The sequence below is a fragment of the Rhinichthys klamathensis genome, unplaced genomic scaffold (genome assembly GCF_029890125.1).
Source record: "Rhinichthys klamathensis goyatoka isolate OS25496 unplaced genomic scaffold, OSU_Roscu_1.1 h1tg000430l_1, whole genome shotgun sequence".
Taxonomy (NCBI): domain Eukaryota; kingdom Metazoa; phylum Chordata; class Actinopteri; order Cypriniformes; family Leuciscidae; genus Rhinichthys; species Rhinichthys klamathensis.
In genome coordinates this window covers 783445-803591 of record NW_026606926.1, presented here as the reverse complement: position 1 = coordinate 803591, position 20147 = coordinate 783445, and the positions used below count along the sequence as shown (strand labels likewise).

General features: G+C 36.7%; 2 protein-coding genes across 3 annotated transcripts; one reads left to right on the top strand and one right to left on the bottom strand.

Annotated features, from left to right (window-relative positions):
• The first annotated feature begins 1575 nt into the window (after positions 1–1575).
• Positions 1576–14215, top strand: copg2 (COPI coat complex subunit gamma 2). Its single transcript, XM_056235743.1, has 23 exons — positions 1576–1719; positions 2522–2574; positions 2711–2791; positions 2885–2956; positions 3869–3948; positions 4200–4275; positions 4408–4500; positions 4692–4778; positions 4858–5015; positions 5585–5718; positions 5839–5906; positions 6273–6461; positions 6637–6732; positions 6972–7215; positions 7506–7581; positions 11659–11762; positions 11949–12074; positions 12307–12375; positions 12480–12791; positions 13085–13182; positions 13277–13415; positions 13544–13642; positions 13767–14215. Exons 1-23 carry the CDS (start codon positions 1683–1685, stop codon positions 13895–13897), a joined length of 2622 nt encoding a protein of 873 aa, XP_056091718.1. The 5' UTR covers positions 1576–1682; the 3' UTR covers positions 13898–14215.
• Positions 14216–14247: 32 nt separating this feature from the next.
• mest (mesoderm specific transcript) lies at positions 14248–19702 on the bottom strand. Of its 2 annotated transcripts, none has more exons than XM_056235745.1 (12): positions 19477–19702; positions 19037–19223; positions 18863–18942; positions 18583–18660; positions 18341–18477; positions 18184–18242; positions 17997–18037; positions 17842–17912; positions 17584–17685; positions 17419–17495; positions 15792–15855; positions 14248–14626 (listed from the first exon to the last, which is right to left on the bottom strand). In XM_056235745.1, the coding sequence occupies exons 1-12, from the start codon at positions 19570–19572 to the stop codon at positions 14509–14511; spliced, it is 1110 nt and encodes a 369-aa protein (XP_056091720.1). In that variant the 5' UTR covers positions 19573–19702; the 3' UTR covers positions 14248–14508. The 2 variants fall into 2 exon arrangements, with proteins under 2 accessions (XP_056091720.1, XP_056091719.1); XM_056235744.1 differs by having other exon boundaries at positions 19037–19226; positions 19477–19701.
• Positions 19703–20147: the final 445 nt, after the last annotated feature.

Sequence of the window (20147 nt, the reverse complement as noted above, 5' to 3'; positions counted from 1 at the left end):
ATAGCAGTGAGACTCGTATGACATTTGTAATCAAAACAACTGTTTGGTAGGTCAAATTATGCTCAAGCTTAAAAGAGACATGTTTGGAGTATCATATTCCGTCTCAGAGGGAAGTACGACATATTTTGCCAATCCTCTTTCACACAATTTATCTGTACAAATCAATGAAAGGTGAACTGATTGTTATTGAAAATAGCGCTCTATAGGAAGATAGGCTACATATAAAGTGGGTTGATAAAACCGACAGTGGAATATTTTTGTACTGAAAATAATAATTATTTTTTTCGTTAAATAAAAAAATAAATGCAAATGAAAACAAAGCGTCCACTGGAAGCGTATTATTTCGATGGGGATTTTCTCTGTTACGCATCTTTCATTAGTCTGTTTTCACAGGTTTAATTCAGGCCCAAAGTTATTGATCCAGGGACACGCAGAAAACATATAGATAATCAATAAAGTCAGTTTATGATAGGCTAATATAAGGCTAATACCGATGGCCAGGTTATTTGTTGTTTTTACAAAAAACAAAACAAAAAACAAACAAAAAAAACTATACATAAAGCAAAGTCAATGTAGATGTTTTTAAGTCAAGGTCAATGAAAATAAAATAATAATAGAAACTTGATACACTTAGCTACTGTAGCACATTTATTTTTAAATCATCGCACCACATTCACAACTTTTTTTAACATCATTCCAAACTCAACACAATAAGCTGTTACAGGCCAACAGTTTTGAATTAAAAATATCAATTTGATCACTTTTGTAAGATTTAAGTCTACATTTAGGTGAAGACAAAATTTTGAGATTCATTTTCCAAAGTCTGGTCTCAGAACAAATGATAAAGGTTAATATTATATTAAAAAAATATAAATATTTAAAATATGACAATATATTACAAATACACATTATAATTCACAAACACAGTCTTTTAATGGTGTGTAAATTACATATAAATGATAAATGATATGTGTGTGTGTGTGTGTGTGTGTGTGTGTGTGTGTGTGTATACACTCACACATATATATCATTTATCATTTATATTTATAAGCTATATATATATATATGCACACACACACACACACACACACACACACACACACACACACACACACACACACACACACACACACACACACACACACACACACACACACACACACACACACACACACACACACACACACACACACACACACACACACACACACACACACACACACACACACACACACACACACACACACACACACACACACACACACACACACACACACACACACACACACACACACACACACACACACACATATATCAGTTATCATTTATATTTATATTTATATTTAATTTAGGCTATACACACCATTAAAAGACTATGTGTTTGTGAATTATAATATGTATTTGTAACATATTGTCATATTTTAAATGTATATATATAAATGTACATATTTATATTTATTTTATATGTATTTTATATATATATATTTATCTGGAACGTACGAAGAAAACCAACCTCTTCATCGTCATCTCGACTTTTAAGCATAGACCTTTATTTTGAAGTGTGAACTCAGTGGGCTCCATCTCCGCCAGCTCACAATACACGTCACTCTGGTTGACGTGGAGGAAAAGAGCGTGAATGACTGTCTGATCATCTCGTTTACTGCTCTTAAACATTCAGCAAAATGATCAAGAAATTCGACAAGAAGGACGAGGAGTCTGGTAAGAGCATTATTAATTTAATGCTGACACATGATAAAATCTTTATCATATGAGAAACAGCTTATTTCAGTGGCCGAAATTATGTCGGTTGTTTTGCTAAGGAAGAGCGTCTCTGCAGGCCACAGCACATCTGCAGCTGAAAAAAAAAAAATTACACTTGTTTATCACTAACGATTTATGTACATGTTTCAGTTGTATGCTTAATTTGAGTGGTCGATTAACTAGTATCAGCAGCTAAGTTATTTTTGCTGTATCCTACAGTATGAGTTGAATTAATCTTTATTGAGTAAGCTAATGTGCTAGCACAGTAGCCTTTATTTAAATTATATATTCATTTTGCAAGCTTGTAAACGAAAGAGATCTAACATTTGCTTCGTGGTTTTTCACCATAAGCTTTGTATTCCGTATGTTAAAAGGGAATTTCTGATTGAAGTTGATTAAAGGGCTGCAAAGGGGCTACAAATAGATGCTATTCTCTCTTGTCTTTTATTTATAGGGCACTATCATCTTTTGACAGTTCAGATTCAGAAGATCCAAATCTTTGGTTTTGGTTTACTAAATGGTTAATAATTGTTTTAATAAATATAACTAATATTGCTGTTTTGCAGTGGCCAAGAGCCACATATACAGTAGATGCTATTCGTTCTCTCATCACTTATTCTATGAGCACTTTTCTTGAAGAAATGGCATTATATGATTCATAACTTAAAGGTTATTACCTTAACTTAAACTATTACCTAATATTGTATCTGAATGAAGGCACAGACCTTTAGTTGATTGACAGATGTTCTTATGCATTTAGGAAGTGGCTCAAACCCCTTTCAGCATCTGGAGAAAAGCGCTGTACTACAGGAGGTGAGTTTGATGCATTTGAATCTTAAAATGATCTGAACTTCTCTTTAGCACTGTACATGTGTGTGTGTGTGTGTGTGTGTGTGTGTTTATACACTCACACATATATATCATTATACATTGCATGTTTGTTTCAAAGGCTCGGATATTCAACGAGACACCCATCAATCCGAGAAGATGTCTGCACATCCTGACGAAGATCATCTACCTGCTCAACCAGGTATGTGATTATATCTTACTTTTTCAGTAGTTTTACACTACTGCAACTCTCTTTCTCTATGGACTGATTCATCTCTACTCCTTCATTTTTCAGGGTGAGCACTTTGGAACCACAGAAGCCACTGAAGCTTTCTTTGCCATGACTAGGCTGTTCCAGTCTAATGATGTAAGACACTTTATTTACAGCCCTTTTTATTGGTTTTAACTAGTGTGTTACTAGACAGCCATCATTTTTTTAAAGGCTAAACATATAATGGAAGCCAGTACATACATGTTGCATTATGTAATCATATAATAAATGTCAGTAAATATAATTTTAATATCATTAATGACAGCAATAACATTATAATTTATTTTATTTTATTATTATTTTTTTACACAAAATGAACAAAATGTTATTATGTTTTTGAACTTGACAAAAGGGGGTGCTTAACACTTTTGTTAATCAGCCAAGCAGACAGACAAATCTGTGCATCACTACCATGTTATTGTTAAATAAAACTATTTAAAAACATTTTGTTAATTGAAATAAAGTAATAAAACAAAATTAAATATTAGATGAAAACTTAAACAAAATGTCAATTAGAATTAGCCTTGTCAACTAATTGAAATAACTTTGTTGAAGTAAATAAAAACTAAAAATTAACTTCAACTAAAACTTTCAATAAAAGATTAACCCTAAATAGGAATGGTAAAGAAGAATGGTAAATTCCGGTATAATTGAGTATGTTTTAGTAACTTACAATAGAAATATACTCAAGTATAGTTTTTATACATTTAATAGTATAAATATACCCTAAACATACTAATGTCTGCTGGCCTGATATACGATGGTAATAATCTGTACAATATTGTGAGCAAAGAAGCAAAGAACAAAATGACTAAAAACTAAAGTTAAAATCAAAACTGGAAAAATAACACAAAATAAATAAATCAAAAATATGAATAAAAACTATAATAGTAATAATATAAATTTTCTCTGATAAATACTTATTTTAGTTATTGAGTTGCAGCAATTAATAATTTATTGCAAATAATGTGCTGTGGAAATTTATTTTGCTTTTGCCTCATGTTTTAGCAAACCCTGAGAAGAATGTGTTACCTGACCATTAAGGAGATGGCCAACATCTCAGAGGATGTGATCATAGTTACAAGCAGGTGAGCAGTTCATTTTGCCATAGCAGTGTATTTCTACATCAGCGAAACCTCTTCCTCAACTTACGGGTTATAAGTTTTAAATAGTGTTTCTTGAGTAAAAAAAACGCTGTACTTATTTAAAGAAACCTATATACTTTTTATAATATGTGTAGTAGTGTGTAAACATTGTTATTTAATGAGGAATGGAAATCTTTGCACATGTCGCCGATATTACCTGAAAAACGCTGATTAATGTTTTTTGTGTGTCTCAGCTTGACAAAGGACATGACTGGTAAAGAGGATGTTTACAGAGGCCCGGCAATCAGAGCTCTCTGCAGGATCACTGATGTGAGTCTCAACTGTTTGAAAACTCATTTGCCTCTGTGTAACAGACTTTATTTTCTATCAGTGAGAAATAAACTACAATGGCACTGATGTAAATGATCCTTTCAATTGTGCTTCTTCCATCTTGTCCACTAGACCACCATGCTGCAGGCTATTGAACGATACATGAAACAGGCCATCGTGGACAAAGTGCCCAGCGTGTCCAGCTCTGCTCTCGTCTCCTCACTGGTAAGATCACAACCTAGAGCCCAGTGTTATTTTAGTATTATTTATGCACAATTATAGTATTTGTTAATATTTTAAAATGGCGCTAAACTGAATAGTATTAGCCAATCACTAGTCTGTTTTCACCTTACTGTTTATTACACTTAGTCCTGGATAATGTAGCTATCCTGTTTGTTTCTGTATTTGTTTTACAGCACATGGTGAAGATGAGTTTTGATGTGGTAAAACGCTGGGTCAATGAAGCTCAGGAGGCGGCTTCAAGTGATAACATCATGGTGCAGGTTAGTGAGATGTTTGCATCCATTGTCTAATGAGTTGGGGGCCTGTCTCTCTTTAATAAATTGGGATCTCTCTGCACAGTACCATGCTCTGGGTCTTCTGTACCACTTGAGGAAGAATGACCGTCTGGCTGTGACCAAGATGCTCAACAAATTCACCAAATCTGGCCTCAAGTCTCCATTTGCTTACTGCATGATGATTCGCATTGCTAGTAAGCTGCTGGAGGAGACGGATGGAGGGTATGTGTGTTGCACATTAGCTTTTTTTTAAAGGCTCTTTTAGGCGTTATTAACATCATGCAGTTGCTAATAATGTAACCTTAATAGGTTCATATTTGCTAACAGCTTGCGCCAGAGCAAACCCTCTTTTGGTATAATAAAATGACTGTCAGGATTGACTAAAGACACGCATTGAAAAATTAGTTCTGAAAAGGCGTGGACAGGGTTATTATTGCGTCTGACCTTATATTGCATATGCTTTTGTAGGAGTTTCCCTTTCAGACGCAAAATTTATAGGAGGAGAGTATTTAAATAAATCATGCAAGGGGATTTATTAAGGTTTGCGCTTGTCAATTTACCGGTATTTGCGCCATTATTTACCGCCCAAAAAAAGCACGTCTTAAACCAGACGCCAATTTGCGCTGCTCTTGGTAGATTCCGTTGATCATTATGGAAATGATCCGGCTCTGACCGATCTCACGTAGAACTTTCCACTCCCATCGGTGCTTTTTTGGAATTGTGTTCTCACGCTAATTTGCCTTGTTTAGTAAACCCGGCCCTTAGTCTGTCTACATATGTTGTTTTAACAGGCACGATAGTCCTCTGTTTGACTTCATTGAGAGCTGCTTGAGGAATAAACATGAGATGGTGGTTTATGAAGCGGCCTCCGCCATCGTCCACATGCCCAACTGTACCGCTCGTGAGCTGGCTCCTGCTGTGTCCGGTTAGTCTTGTGCATTTTACATCTTGCTGCTACCTTTTTGCTTTCTAACCAGCGCACAAGACAGATGACACTAGATGTTCAAATCATTTTGTTTCTCTCTCTCTCTCTTTCTTTCCATAGTTCTCCAGCTGTTTTGCAGCTCTCCCAAAGCAGCCCTGCGATATGCAGCTGTACGGACCCTTAATAAGGTTAGTTTTTCCTGTCTGTTTGAATAGGATTTCATCTGTAAACCATTGCATTATCAACAACTACCACATGGAGACACCAAATTACACATTTTAATGTTCAAAGACAGTTTGATATCACCCTTTTATCACAGAAATTGTGCACAAATTTGCTCTTTTTGACACTAGTGTTATTTTAGTATCAATGAAATACCAATATATTTCATTAAAGATTTGAATTAGATTTTTATTTTATATTTACATGTCTTACATGTTTTATTTTAGTTTGTTAAACTAAACTAAAATTAGGACATGTAGCCATGCCAAGTTTTTTTATATCTTATTTTATTTCAAATAACAAATGTTTTTGAACAACAAATGTTCTAACAGGTGGCAATGAAGCATCCGTCAGCAGTGACCGCATGCAACCTGGACCTGGAGAACCTGATCACCGACTCCAACCGCAGCATCGCCACCCTGGCCATCACCACCCTGCTGAAGACTGGCAGCGAGAGCAGCGTGGACCGTCTCATGAAACAGATCTCCTCCTTCGTCTCCGAGATCTCGGATGAGTTCAAGGTGACTTCATCACAGAGACAGCGAAATAGAGAGCAAACATATGTTTTAGATGCATATTTGGGAGTTTAATATTTTAATAACTTGCACACATTGTACCTTTTAAATAATTGGTCTATGTAATAATGTTCCAGTAAACAATGTGTTTTCATAACTAAATGGTGTGTTTGTTTTCCAGGTGGTTGTGGTCCAGGCCATCAGTGCTCTGTGCCAGAAGTATCCCAGAAAACACAGCGTGATGATGAACTTCCTTTCAAACATGCTTAGAGATGATGTAAGTTCATTCAAGAACATTTGTTCTTCTGTTGTTAAGATGGAGTCTTGTAATCTCTCTTAGTCTTTGTTTTTCTTGTGCCAAACCACACGACCAGATTTATACTGATATTCTTAATATCTGTTTTACTTTGTATCTGTATTTTCCTTAATCAGCACCAACAGTTTTGAACATAGATCTTGCTGTAAAAAAATATTTTTATATTAGAAGCTTCAGATTTAATTTCTTTTCTTTTGCAGGGTGGCTTTGATTACAAGAGAGCCATCGTGGACTGTATCATCAGCATCATAGAGGAAAACCCAGAGAGTAAGGAGACAGGTCTGGCTCACCTGTGTGAGTTTATCGAGGACTGTGAGCACACCGTCCTGGCCACTAAGATCCTCCACCTGCTGGGGAAAGAGGGGCCACGTACCCCCACCCCCTCCAAATACATCCGTTTCATCTTCAACCGTGTGGTGCTAGAGAGTGAGGCGGTGCGGGCAGGTGAGTAATCTCGTATGACCTTTGACCTGTGCGTTAACCTCCTTGCAATGAGCTTATAAAACCTGCTCGTGCCACCTTGAGATCTCAGGATGTGTGTGTTTGCGATGCAGTAGTACAGGTTTTTTTGTTTGAGCGACACACGTGTCCAAATAATTAACTGCTGTCCGACTGCAAGTTGGAGTAAGTTTAAGCATGCCGGATAATCTGTAATTAATCAGCTTTAGAGACTGAGCTTTAGGACATTTAAGCATTCTTCTGCTCTGACTCTCCTCTCACGTTTTTGTTCAAAGCTGCGGTCAGTGCGCTGGCCAAGTTTGGGGCTCAAAATGATGACCTGCTGCCAAGCGTCTTGGTCCTGATGCAGAGGTAGGCCTTCACTGGCAGAAAGTGTGTGTGTGTGGGGGGAGTGGGTGGTTTATATTGGTAATTTGAGTATTGGAGTTAGGAAATGACCAAATAAATGTGTGTTGAGAAATCAGTGCAGATGTTTGTTAAACTAAAAAGAGAACATCCGCATTTTGATTGGATTAAAAAGAAGCGATGCAAAACAGAAAATAAAACAATATTTTACCTAAAAAAAGAAACTCGTCATTGGATTAAAAATGATTTAAATGCGACATTTTTTTACTCATTTATTTTTGCTCATTAAAGTCCCACTCCGATCATATTTTGAGCTATTTGTAAACATTCCCAGTGGTCTTTAAATTATGATTATGCCATTTTTAGCCAAACTCACAAAACCTGTGCCGTTTTCTGGGACTTTGCTTCAGCAGAGCGGCAGTAGCTCATTAGCAATTCGCCTCTGCGTTGTGGGCGGAGCCGTTGGCACGGAGATGACCCTCCCCCTCCCCGTTGCTGAGAGCTCTGTCTCTCCCGCTAGCTTACACCCCCAACCTGTCATTACCGGTGCAACAAAAATTGAGAGCAATATTGGAGCTATCCAGCCGTACAGTGCGTTTTCGTTTTAAAACGCATAACTTTTGCAACGATTATGCGCTCCTGCCGTCCACATTACTGACCCTCGGCCTCGAAAACGGAGACTGACCCCTTCAGTCGAGTCCGATGCAAGACACGCAAGTGACGCAACCCATAGCAACGAGTCATGGCAACGACAGCTCAAACCGACAGAAACATACAAGTAAACGTGAATTTTGTCACATTGTCATGTTAATTATAATCAAATGCATTTTGTTTTATTGAAAACAATATTATCATTGATATTTGTTTGAGAGGGGCACTTTCGATTAATTTTAACAAGCTTGTGGCCTCGCCCAGTGGAGTTACTACGTCACAACTCCAGTCTATTTTAAACGGCATTTTAGCGTCTGCTACTGATTCACAGCCATTTGAATGTAGAAATACTCAGAAATACAACTTTGAGCTTATTTTTCTCAAGATTTTTTTTATTTTTTTTTTTTATTTTTTTATTTCGGTTTGGTCATTTACAAATCATTCAATCAATCATTCGAAACATAAACACAATAGATGACCAGGTGCAGGCAGAAGCTAAAGCTTATTGTGCCTGCCCTTAACTTTAGAATCATAAATGCAACACATTAGTGACAACATCTGATCATAAAATTAACATTAACACATTGGTGGACCATTGTCCACACCAGAAGCAAGCCTATTTAATTAATATTCATTCTATTGAATATTTTTCCAATGTTATCCTCTTATAAATATTTTTAAACTGAAAAATAGACGTGGCTTGTTTTAACTCATTACAGCAATTATTCCATAATTTAACTCCTTTATTTGATAAACAATGTTCTCTTAATGTAGAATATACTTGTGGTTGATTAAATATACATAGTCCTCTGAGATTATATTTACTTTCTCGCTGGGTAAATAATAATTGTAAACATTTAGGCATTTTATTATGTTTGACTTGGTAAATAAACTTTACCGTGTACAAATCAACTAAATCATAAAACTTCAAAATTTTTGATTGATGAAACAGTAAATTACTTGGTGAATTGTAAGGTGCATAATTAATTAATCTGATAACCTTCTTTTGTAATAAGGAAATTGGATTAGTTCTAGTTTTGTATGTATTTCCCCATATTTCAATACCATACGTTAAGTATGGTGTGACAAGTGAACTATAAAGTAAATGTAATGCATTTTTGTTCAAAATACATTGCAACTTATACAAAATTGCAATCGTTTTTGATACTTTCTTCTGAACGTTTAAAATATGCGGTTTCCATGTCATTTTACAATCAATAATTACTCCAAGAAATTTTATATGATTTACTCTTTCTAATTCATTTTCATTAATAGTAATCCTGATCTCATTATTTATCTCTTTATTACTAAATACCATAAATTTCGTTTTATTTAAATTTAGTGACAATTTATTCAAATCAAACCAATTCTTAAATTTATATAATTCTTTCTCTACCACCGACACAAGCTCTGTAAGATTTGGGCCAGAACAATAAATTGTTGTATCATCCGCGAAAAGAATAAAATTAAAAATATCCGACACTTTACAAATATCATTTATATATAACAAAAATAACTTAGGGCCCAAAACGGAGCCTTGCGGAACGCCACAATTAATTCTCTCAAAGCATGATGCAACTCCATTTAAATTAACATATTGAAAACGGTCTGTTAAATAATTTTCTAACCAAGAATATACATTTCCCCTAAATCCATATTTTTCCAGTTTATATAATAATATTCTGTGATCGATGGTATCAAAAGCTTTCTGTAAATCTAAAAAAACTCCGATTGTATGTAATTTTTTATCTACTGATTGTGATATATTTTCTACCATTTTAACAACTGCCATTGTTGTTGACCTATGAGCTCTGAAACCAAACTGATATTCATTCATGATATTGTTCACTTCAACATAGCTATCTAATCTTTTAACAAATAATTTCTCTAATATTTTTGAAAATTGTGACAACAGAGAAATAGGTCGATAATTACAAAACAAATGTTTGTCGCCACCTTTATACAATGGGAGAACTTTTGATATTTTCATTTGAGTTGGGAATATACCAGTTTTAAAAGATTGATTGCAAATATATGTAAATGGATAAATAACATTTTCAATAATATTTTTAACCATAAACATATCAAACCCATCATTATCAATTGACTTTTTATTCTTGCAGTCTTTCACTATTTTCAATATTTCATCTTTATTAGTTGGGTTTAAAAATAATGAATTTGGACTTTCATATGTAACCCCAATTTCCATTCCATTGTTTGGAATGGGTACAATTTTCTTTGCTAAATTATTGCCTATATTTACAAAATAATCATTAAACTCTTTAACTATTTCCTCTGTGCAACGTATCGTATAGTTGTCTTTATTAAAGTAATTAACACTATCCGTATTGCTGTGTTTTTTATGTATTAAATCATTAAGTACCTTCCATGTTCCCTGAATGTTTTGTCTATGTTGTGCCAACAATTTTGTGTAATAATCTTTCTTACTATTTCTAATTATATTAACTAGTTTATTCTTATATGTTTTATATTTGCTTTCAGCATCTTGAGTTCTTGAATGTATAAATTTCCTGTATAATAAATTTTTCTTCTTGCAGGACTTTATAATTCCTTTAGTAAACCATGGTTTCTGCATATTACATTTATATGTTATCGTTTTAAATGGGCAACCCGGTTTTTGGGATATGTCATCTAACATAAGAAAAATGCCACAAGAACATGTTAACACCTAGAAAAACATTATTTTCATCGGAGTGGGTCTTTAAAGGGTTACTTCACCCAAAATTTCATTACTCACCCTCTTGTCGTTTCAAACCCGCAAGACTTTCATTCATATTCGGAACACAGATTAAGATCTTTTTGATGAAATCCGAGAGCTTTCTGTCCCTCCATTGACAGCTACGCAACTGAAAAGTTCATAAAGAGATCATATAAACATTGAGCAGCGAACATAAACCGAAGCTCAACCGAACCTGCTTGACTCGCGAGAACAAACCTCTTGCTGAAGCTCAAACGAGCTGCGTAACAGACGAGAATGAACCCCATTGGTTCTTGCACGTCAAGTGAACATGCTTGAGCTTCCTTTTACCACAACTGATGTGCGAGTTGATGAACGTTTAAATGTGAATAAAAGCCTAAATTAAATCTGTTCATCATATATAGTGATTGTGTCTCTTCAGAAAAAAATTGGACTAAACCACTCAATTCATATGGATTAGTTTTAAGATCTCTTTTTGAAGCGTCAAAGTGTAAGTTGTGTAGCTGGTTTGGAATGACATGTAATTAATGACAGAATTAAACATTTTGGGTGAACTATCCATTGCTGACCTTTTCATAATTTTTTTTAAAATCATTTTTCCATATGTTTGTCTACTAAAATAAGAGTATTTTTATCATAATGTTGCTTATCGCCCATCCATACCGAAATGCGTTAATATGCAATTTGCTAAAGCGTGTGTGTGTGTCTGATAGGTGTATGATGGACAGTGATGATGAGGTGAGAGACAGAGCCACATTCTACATGAATGTCCTTCAGCAGAAGCAGAAGGCCTTGAATGCCGCATACATCTTCAATGGTGAGGGTTTGTGTTGCAGTGGTAGTTTTGTGTGGGTTTCCATTGTTCTGCATAGTTAAGATTCTTATTGTGTATCTGATATGCTGAATATGAGTGATAAACGTTTGTGGTTGTGGTGTGAATTTTATTTATTCTGCATTAAAGTTGTCATGGTTGAATAATGGTCGTTGAACCGTTTGTTCGCAGGTCTGTCCGTATCTGTTCCTGGACTGGAGAAATCCCTCCACCAGTACACACTAGAGCCCTCTGAGAAACCATTTGACATGAAGACCGTTCCCTTGGCTACCGCACCGATCACCGAACAGAAAACAGGTGTGAATAGATTTCAACACTACTTATGAACCAGAGTCCAATAACTGGACTATTACTCAATATAATCCATAATTACGTATGCTCATAAAGAAAAAAAAAATAGTTTACTGTATACCATTGTTTGGCATCTGATTTGGATGCTAATCTTCCTATGTCTTTAACCTTTTTTCGGCTAAATTGCAAAGCTTTCTCAAATTGCACAAGTTCACTTTATTTTTCTCCTTCATGCCAGAAATCGCACCCGTTGCAACAAGCAAACTACCTGAAAAGCTTGCACCTTCACGCCAAGACATTTACCAAGGTAAGACGATTAGCTAATCAGCAAAGCAATGTGAGCGGCACCGTTAAACTAGAGTTTGAAGCAAACTGTGCCACATTTTTCCTCCCTTATTTATTTTCTCTCAGATCAACTTGCAGCCATCCCAGAATTCAAGGGCCTGGGTCCCCTGTTCAAGTCATCAGAGCCGGTTCAGTTAACAGAAGCAGAGACGGAATATGTAGTGCGCTGCATCAAACACACTTTTGCAAATCACATGATATTCCAGTTCGACTGCACCAACACGCTGAACGACCAGCTGCTGCAGCGGGTTATGGTCCAGATGGAGCCGTCAGAGGCTTACGAGGTACTACATTACGTACCTGCACCTAACCTCCCCTACAGCCAGCCTGGCTCCTGCTACAGTCTGGTCCGGTTACCGGAGGATGACCCCACAGCAGGTATGTCACACAGAATGTATTTTTGCTTTCCACTTTGCGGTTGTTTTTTCTATGTAACACACATCTTTTTCAGCGGCTTGCACATGAAAACAGCATTCTAAAACTGTAGTGCTCAAGTTGAAAGAAGTTCAACCTTTCTACACTTAGCTCTTTTTTTCATTTTGCTACCCCTCGTCTCACATTTTTAAACGCATTCTGTGTGAATGGTTCATTACAGACTAAACTGCTTGCTTAGATGTATTTAAAGTACTTACGAAATTTGACATGTTTTTAATTGTTTGCATTTGTCTTAGTCTCTTGCACGTTCAGCTGTACAATGAAATATCTAGTCCGGGATTGTGATCCCAACACGGGAGAGCCTGATGATGACGGTTATGATGATGAATATGTGGTATGTGAATTTTCAAAATCAATTCATGGTATAAAAAAAAACCAGGCAGATTATCAGCGATCATTCCTCACTCAATCTCGCATTTTCATCCTAGCTGGAAGATTTAGAGGTAACAGTCGCTGACCACATACAGAAGGTGTTAAAGCCGAACTTCGGCGCAGCGTGGGAGGAGATCGGAGACGAGTTTGAGAAGGAAGAGACGTTTGCTTTGGCCACAGTCAGAACTCTAGATGGTCAGTTTGATTAAAATCCACTTTAATATCCTAATGACCATGTATAAGAATGTAAAATAAATGTATGTTTGATAAGAGTTTTGTGGCTGTAGAAATAATCCTCTCTTGATTTGTATTTATCGTCACAGAGGCGGTAAATAACATCATCAGCTTCTTGGGCATGCAGCCTTGTGAACGCTCAGACAAAGTTCCTGAAAACAAGAACTCCCATGTTCTGGTCTTAGCAGGTTTGTACTGATTTCATCAATCCAGTTTTTTTAGTTCTGTGAGTTTCAGGTCTTGAAATGTGTATAAGATATTAATTTTCTCTATTTCTAACCTGACTGATGATTAATGATCGTGTTTCTGAAGGTGTGTTTAGGGGAGGTCATGACGTGTTGGTGAGGGCACGTCTGGCGCTGGCTGATGGGGTCACTATGCAGGTGACTGTAAGGAGCACAGACGAGAGTGTGGTCGACGTCATCCTGGCGTCTGTCGGATAAACGAGCGATGTGAGTGACCTGGTCACATGCCAATCAATCTGGGTCAATGTCCTTTTATATGCATCTATATAGTAGCTCTGTGTTTCACACAACCATCTTTGTGGCTTAACATGAATCCTCTATAACATCCTGTTCCTGAATTTGATCTGTTCTGAGATTTCAAAAATATTGTGCCACTTAAATTAATGTGGAAGAGATCTAATCATTGTTGTTTCTCTGGTATTTGAGCTGTTTTGACCTTGTGTCATGGCTCAGGGGAAATTGTCCTTTAAAACAAACCTATCATTTATCAATAATAAAAAGTATGGAAGAGTACAAGACTTGTTTTTTTCCTACACAAAACATGACAATTCATACAAAGACTTTTTTATTTGAATAAAATCATTTATGCTTTGAACACAAATGTATTTACAAGTAATGGCATATTGTATTTCAGCAAACTCTTATTGACAATTGTAAAGATTATTTGGTGCAATACTTTGTTTCATGCATTTAGAAACGTGACTGGCATACTTTACGGTTTGTTAATAAATGTGTTGGAATATTTTCTAACAACATCTTCATAGGAGCAATATTCCACTCATTTCAGAATGATCACATCACTCTCTTGCTCAGAATGAGTTGATAAAGCTAAGGTAGGCATTAATGAAGCCTGTGGGATCCTCCAGCTGTGGATAATGACTCACATGCTCATCTAGAACCGATACTGTGGATCTTTGAACTAGTTTCCTGTAGATGAGGAATAGAGAGGGTAAAAGTGATTATAAAACATTTCTATGTTATAGTGCCCACTTTTCTAAAGAGACAGCTTGATCTGTCTTTTCTGTTTGTCACAGCATAGCAGTTTTATCTTGGCTTATATGCTAAGTTCCCACTTGAAGTCTTTACCAATAATAAAGAACTAACCCTCTACATTCACCAATAGTGTTTCCGGAGGCACACCAACAGTACACATTTTAAACTTCCTAATTATACACACCTGATTCAACTCATCAGCTAGTTAGTAGATATTCCAAGACCTGAAATGGATGGATCAGGTAAAGGGGGACATAGAAAATGTGTACTGTTGGTTGGGAGACACTGGTGTGGTAGGTAATTAATGTGCTTTCAACTTAAAGGATTAAGGTTCAGTCGAGAGCAAATGCATTAGTAACCTTTTGAATGTCATATTTTGAAATTATATAAAGAAGAAAATGTTCTTTCACAATTACAAGTGCTAAAAATATTTATTCTTTTGTACATGAAAGTCTTGGTTTGAATCCCATAATTTCTTTTTTCAAAACGGACAATAATTAGTCCAATCTCAGTGGTTCAAAAGATAAAGCTCTGTGTTTTTATACCCAGAATCCTGAGTTTAAATCCCACATTTTTTTAAGGCTATAAAACAGATTCAGATTCAGTGGCTCAGGTTCTGTTTTAATCTTGGAGTCCTGAGTTCAAATCCCACAGTTACTTACATTAAAATAATATAATTCATTATATACAACAACCCCCCACCCAAAATGCCACAATCATTGTGAAAGACATGATGGCTCAATGGCAAAACACACATTAGTTGCAGTTAAGGCTGTGATAGAGGCTTGGGTTCAAATCCCACCTCAATGAGGTACAGCAAATGTTTTAAAAATAGTTTTCATCCAAATGAAATTCGGACCTTTCATCCAAGTGGTGAATTCTGGTCCATTCACCACCCTGGATTTGAACCAAGGACTCATTGGGAAAAGTTTTTGTGCCATGAGCTCTAACCATGTTTTTCACAAAAGTTAAGGGAGAAAAAAAACCTATGCATGTTAAAAAAAAAAGTCTAGACATATTTCTCATTTAGTAATTATACAAATCATAATTTAGTTAGTTTAAATAGAGATAATAAATATAAACTGACATATATACTCACTGGTAGAGCAGGATAAACTGGGGATGTGGATTAACTGGATCTAGGGGTCCATAAATCATGTGCACTACAAAGTAAATTTTTTATAAATCAGCGATATTTACAAAGAAACACGTTCATAATTTTGTACGGCCACATTAAACAGCCTGAAGTGATTTATCAACTAATCTTCCAAAGCACAAAACTATTTCTAACTCTTAATAGAAATAAGAACCAACTCTCCCATCCTATAGTATGAGTGTTAAAATGCTTATCCTGCTACATTGCATGTATAATATATTGTAATATTACACATTTAAAGCTCCAGTCCGTAACTTTTTTAAGTTAAAAATAATCCAAAATAATTATATTAAAAAAAAACTTATTCTGCCAGTGGTCAAAACTATCTGCTTGCCATAGCTAGATTCAAAACGGTTAGCTTGTTATAATGATTTTAATTCCAGTGGTACTGGTGGGTTTCCGCGGGAAATTCGAGCATGTCTTTGCGTCATGACGTCACACCCGTACACATAAAGAAGGAGTTTCGGCTAGCCGGCTATACTGCGCGTGACGAGATGTTTAGATGTATAGGCTTTTCTCGCAGCACTTTACATAATTAAACTTATGGCATCCAGAAAGATCCAAACAACAATCATCAGTGTCAACTGGAGATTCAGCAGTTATAAAACCCAAAAGACTTCGTACTTCGGATTTAAGGTGGCTAGAGAAAGAGAAAGAAACCGTCTTATGCGAACACAAGGATTTAAACATCGGCGGGGCTTTTGAAAAGTGCGTGAACTCCGTGTTTTGAAGGGGTTCAAAACGGAAGAAGAGACGGCCTTTTTCTGCTGAACAAGTAAGACATTTCAATAGTTCAATCGTGTAACAGTACGTTTTCTTAATTCACACAGTTATGGAGTTTCCTTTGTTGTGCCTTTCTCGTTTTGCTATTATGGAGAATATGAATTCTGAACTACGCAGGTAGCTGCTAACCATAAAACACATTAAATTTAACATTAGTCACGCAATGCTGATGTTGTTAACATGAACAATTTGAGAACAAAGTAGGCTATAATTTGCACGGTTGCTGTAAATCGCGTTGATTAAATCTAACGAAGCTTATCATGTCGAATGCTTTTTCCCCCTTAGTTGGTCAGAACAAAAATGGATTTTACTTACTTGTTCAGAAGGTATTTTCTTATGAAAATTCTTATGTTGGTCAAACTTTCAAAAAGTGAATCTGTGATTCTGTATGACAGTATCCACACAGCGCGGTGACTGACAGCAGCACTCGCCTCAAAGCACTGTGTTCATCCGCGCTGTTTCATGCCGATTTACAACCCACGTAAAGATGATAATTCCGCGAATCACTGCAGTTACAGATTTCGAACAGAGAGATGGCGACAAAGAGGAAAAGATACGGACTGCAGCTTTAACTGCATTTAACTACGTGAATGTTCACTTAATATATGCTGACACCTCAAACGCATATTGCCTGGGGTGCAGACGGGCTAAGCAGCTTCTGCAGTGCTTTTCAATGGATTAAACTACTTAGCCTCAATAGCACTGCCCACAGTGAATCACTTCAGTCTGGTAGCATGACAGCTACTCCAGCACTTTATACCACTGAATGAATGGTGTGTGTACTCACATGGTGTTGAAGACGAGGTTAGAGCCCCCACCCATCTCTCTCTGTGTTTCATCCTCTGGTTAATGTACTGCAGGACACTGGGCGAGACACAACAAAGGATTGTTTGCGACGGTTGTCATTACAAGCAAAGCACTGCAGATGCAACACATGGAAAAGCTTGGACACCTGTCCATGACTAGATTTCCATCGTTAAAGCGAATGCCTGTCCACATGTCCCAGAACTCTGCTTCTGTTGGCTGGGTGTACGGTCCAAACACATCCCTTATTCTGTAGGGTGAATACATATAATATTAGCAGTTGAAGGTGTTAGGCCACAACCTATAAACAATGATTTATGACTGTGTAAAGTACAACAAATAGTTTGAACTGTGTACTAGAAAGCATAAAGCTATACACCACACCCCTTCCAGACGCTCCACTCACCCTCTAGAGAAAAGCTGGTAGTTTACTAGGCGAGTGAGTACAGGTGAAATGAAGCCGGAGTCCTTCAGCACCTGTAGATGACAAAAGATTAGAAAAATGCACTTCTCTCAGTTCACAAATGAAAACAAATGTGTATTTTAAAGTGTCACACTCACTTTCTGAAGGAATCTTGGATAATGAGTCTCAGGGAATATACCTTTAAAGATTGAAAACAAAAAAGAAAACATTTTCAGTTTTTTCATAATGTTAAGGATCTCTAATCCGACTTTTGTTATCTGAAAGAATATATATATATATATATATATATAATTTTCATGAAGAATGAATACAAATTTAATGTACCTCCATTTGAGAGGCAGAGGCTGTTTATGGTGACGTGTCCACTCCTGTTATGGTCACTCCTGTGTGTTTAACTGCATGTGAGAACCAGCCAGATCATATTGACAGGAACATTAAGCTGAACTATGACAAGAGAGCTTGAAGGATCCTTCCAGCTCACCTGAACAGTAACTCGAGAGCTACAGTGTCTCCATAGTCATGTGACAGGAGGTTAATCCTCTGCTCTGAAAGCCCCAAATGAGCGATCAGGGCCTCCACCACACTGGCCTGCTCGAAGATGGAGTAACGGTGTGGTCGCTGGAGTGTCATCATGAGGTGGGACGTTTGTGTGATAGAAATAATGATTCAAATTATGAATAATAAAAGACCGTAGTTGTAGTGACTGCATGTCTTTCATCTCACCGGTTTGTCCGAAAAACCAAAGCCCAGGAAGTCGAGGGCGACGACTCTATTAAAGCGTTGAGTGAGAGAATCCCAGATCTACAAAACGACAACGAGATTCAAGAAACATCAAGAGCAAATGCTGCACAATGAACACCAAGTGCAAAGCAGAAGCAAAGTATCAAGTCACTGTTAGTGAATTGCTTCCAAGTTGCATTAAATTGAGTTTACAGTAGCTTTTCTGAAACGTTGATGCAGTTTTACACTGGCAAATGACTTTAAAATGGCTCTGTGCTTATACCTTATACCAGTCATAGCTAGAAGTAGGAAAACCATGAAGCAGCAGGAGGACATCAGAGCTTCCCACAACACCAACTGACTCTATTAACAAACAGAATACAATTACAATAAGACTACAACATCAACAGAGTATATCTCGTGTATATGTATAGCGTGTAAACAAAGCTTGTGTAACCTTTGTAAAAGATGTTATTTCCTCTGAATGTGAAGAAGTGTCCGGAAGCGCGCCAGGTGTTGAGCGCAGGTGAGAGCTGTGGAGGAGGGATGTGCAGATACACCGCGAGCAGAGGAATGCACAACAGACTCACGTGAAGCCACCACTCCCTGCTCACGCGACGGCCCGGCCCGCACTCACTTTCGTTCTGCTGCAGAGAGACAGGGTACGTTTTTATTTTACTGTACTTTATTTTGTGATGTATATTGCAGTTGTCTTTGTATTAAGATTCCTTGGACCTTGTATTAGAAGTAGAGGCAGATAGACAGACATAGGGGAGCGCGTCAAAGCAGCGTCACAATACGGATTTAAATGAACTGACAATGCAGCCTTTATTTGACGATTCAATTCAAACTTTAAGCTAAATAAGAACTGCCCAATAATTCGTGCTAGTTACTTACAGGTGAGTCTTGTGACATTCTCGATCCCTGCACTTTATCGCAGTGTGTGTCGGCTGTTTTTGCAGGTGGGCTGAAATATGTGCTGTTGAGTGACATTAAGAGTCTGTCACTGAGCTGTCATCTGCGGAATCCGTACTTGCATGGCCTTAAAACGGTCTGTCGCGACTGTTATCAAGCGTCATGTTGCCAAGGATCCAAAGGTCTCAGGCTGAAAGTAGAGCTCGCTTACGCCCCTCGTGGAGCGGATGGCAAACGGTTACTCAAACGAAAATTCCTTTTAAATTAAATGTTGGACAAAAATAAGTGATCACTAGCTCCCTCCTTTGGTCGATAAGTGTATCACAGTAATAATAATATTAAATAATAATATTAAATCTATATAGCTATATATATATATATATATATATATATATATATATATATATATATATATAGCTATATACTATGATATTAATATAAACTATGATATTAATCGGTTCTTGACCAAGAGATCAACATGGAATCTACCAGGTAATTGTCTCACTGTCAGATCAGTTCTTAACTGATGGGGTAAGACAGATATATATACTATTCATATATTCTAGCTTAATCTAGAACTGATTGCTGATAGAAAACATTTAAATTGTGTCATGGTCTGCATAATGGTAACTTCAACAGGAATGGGCACATTT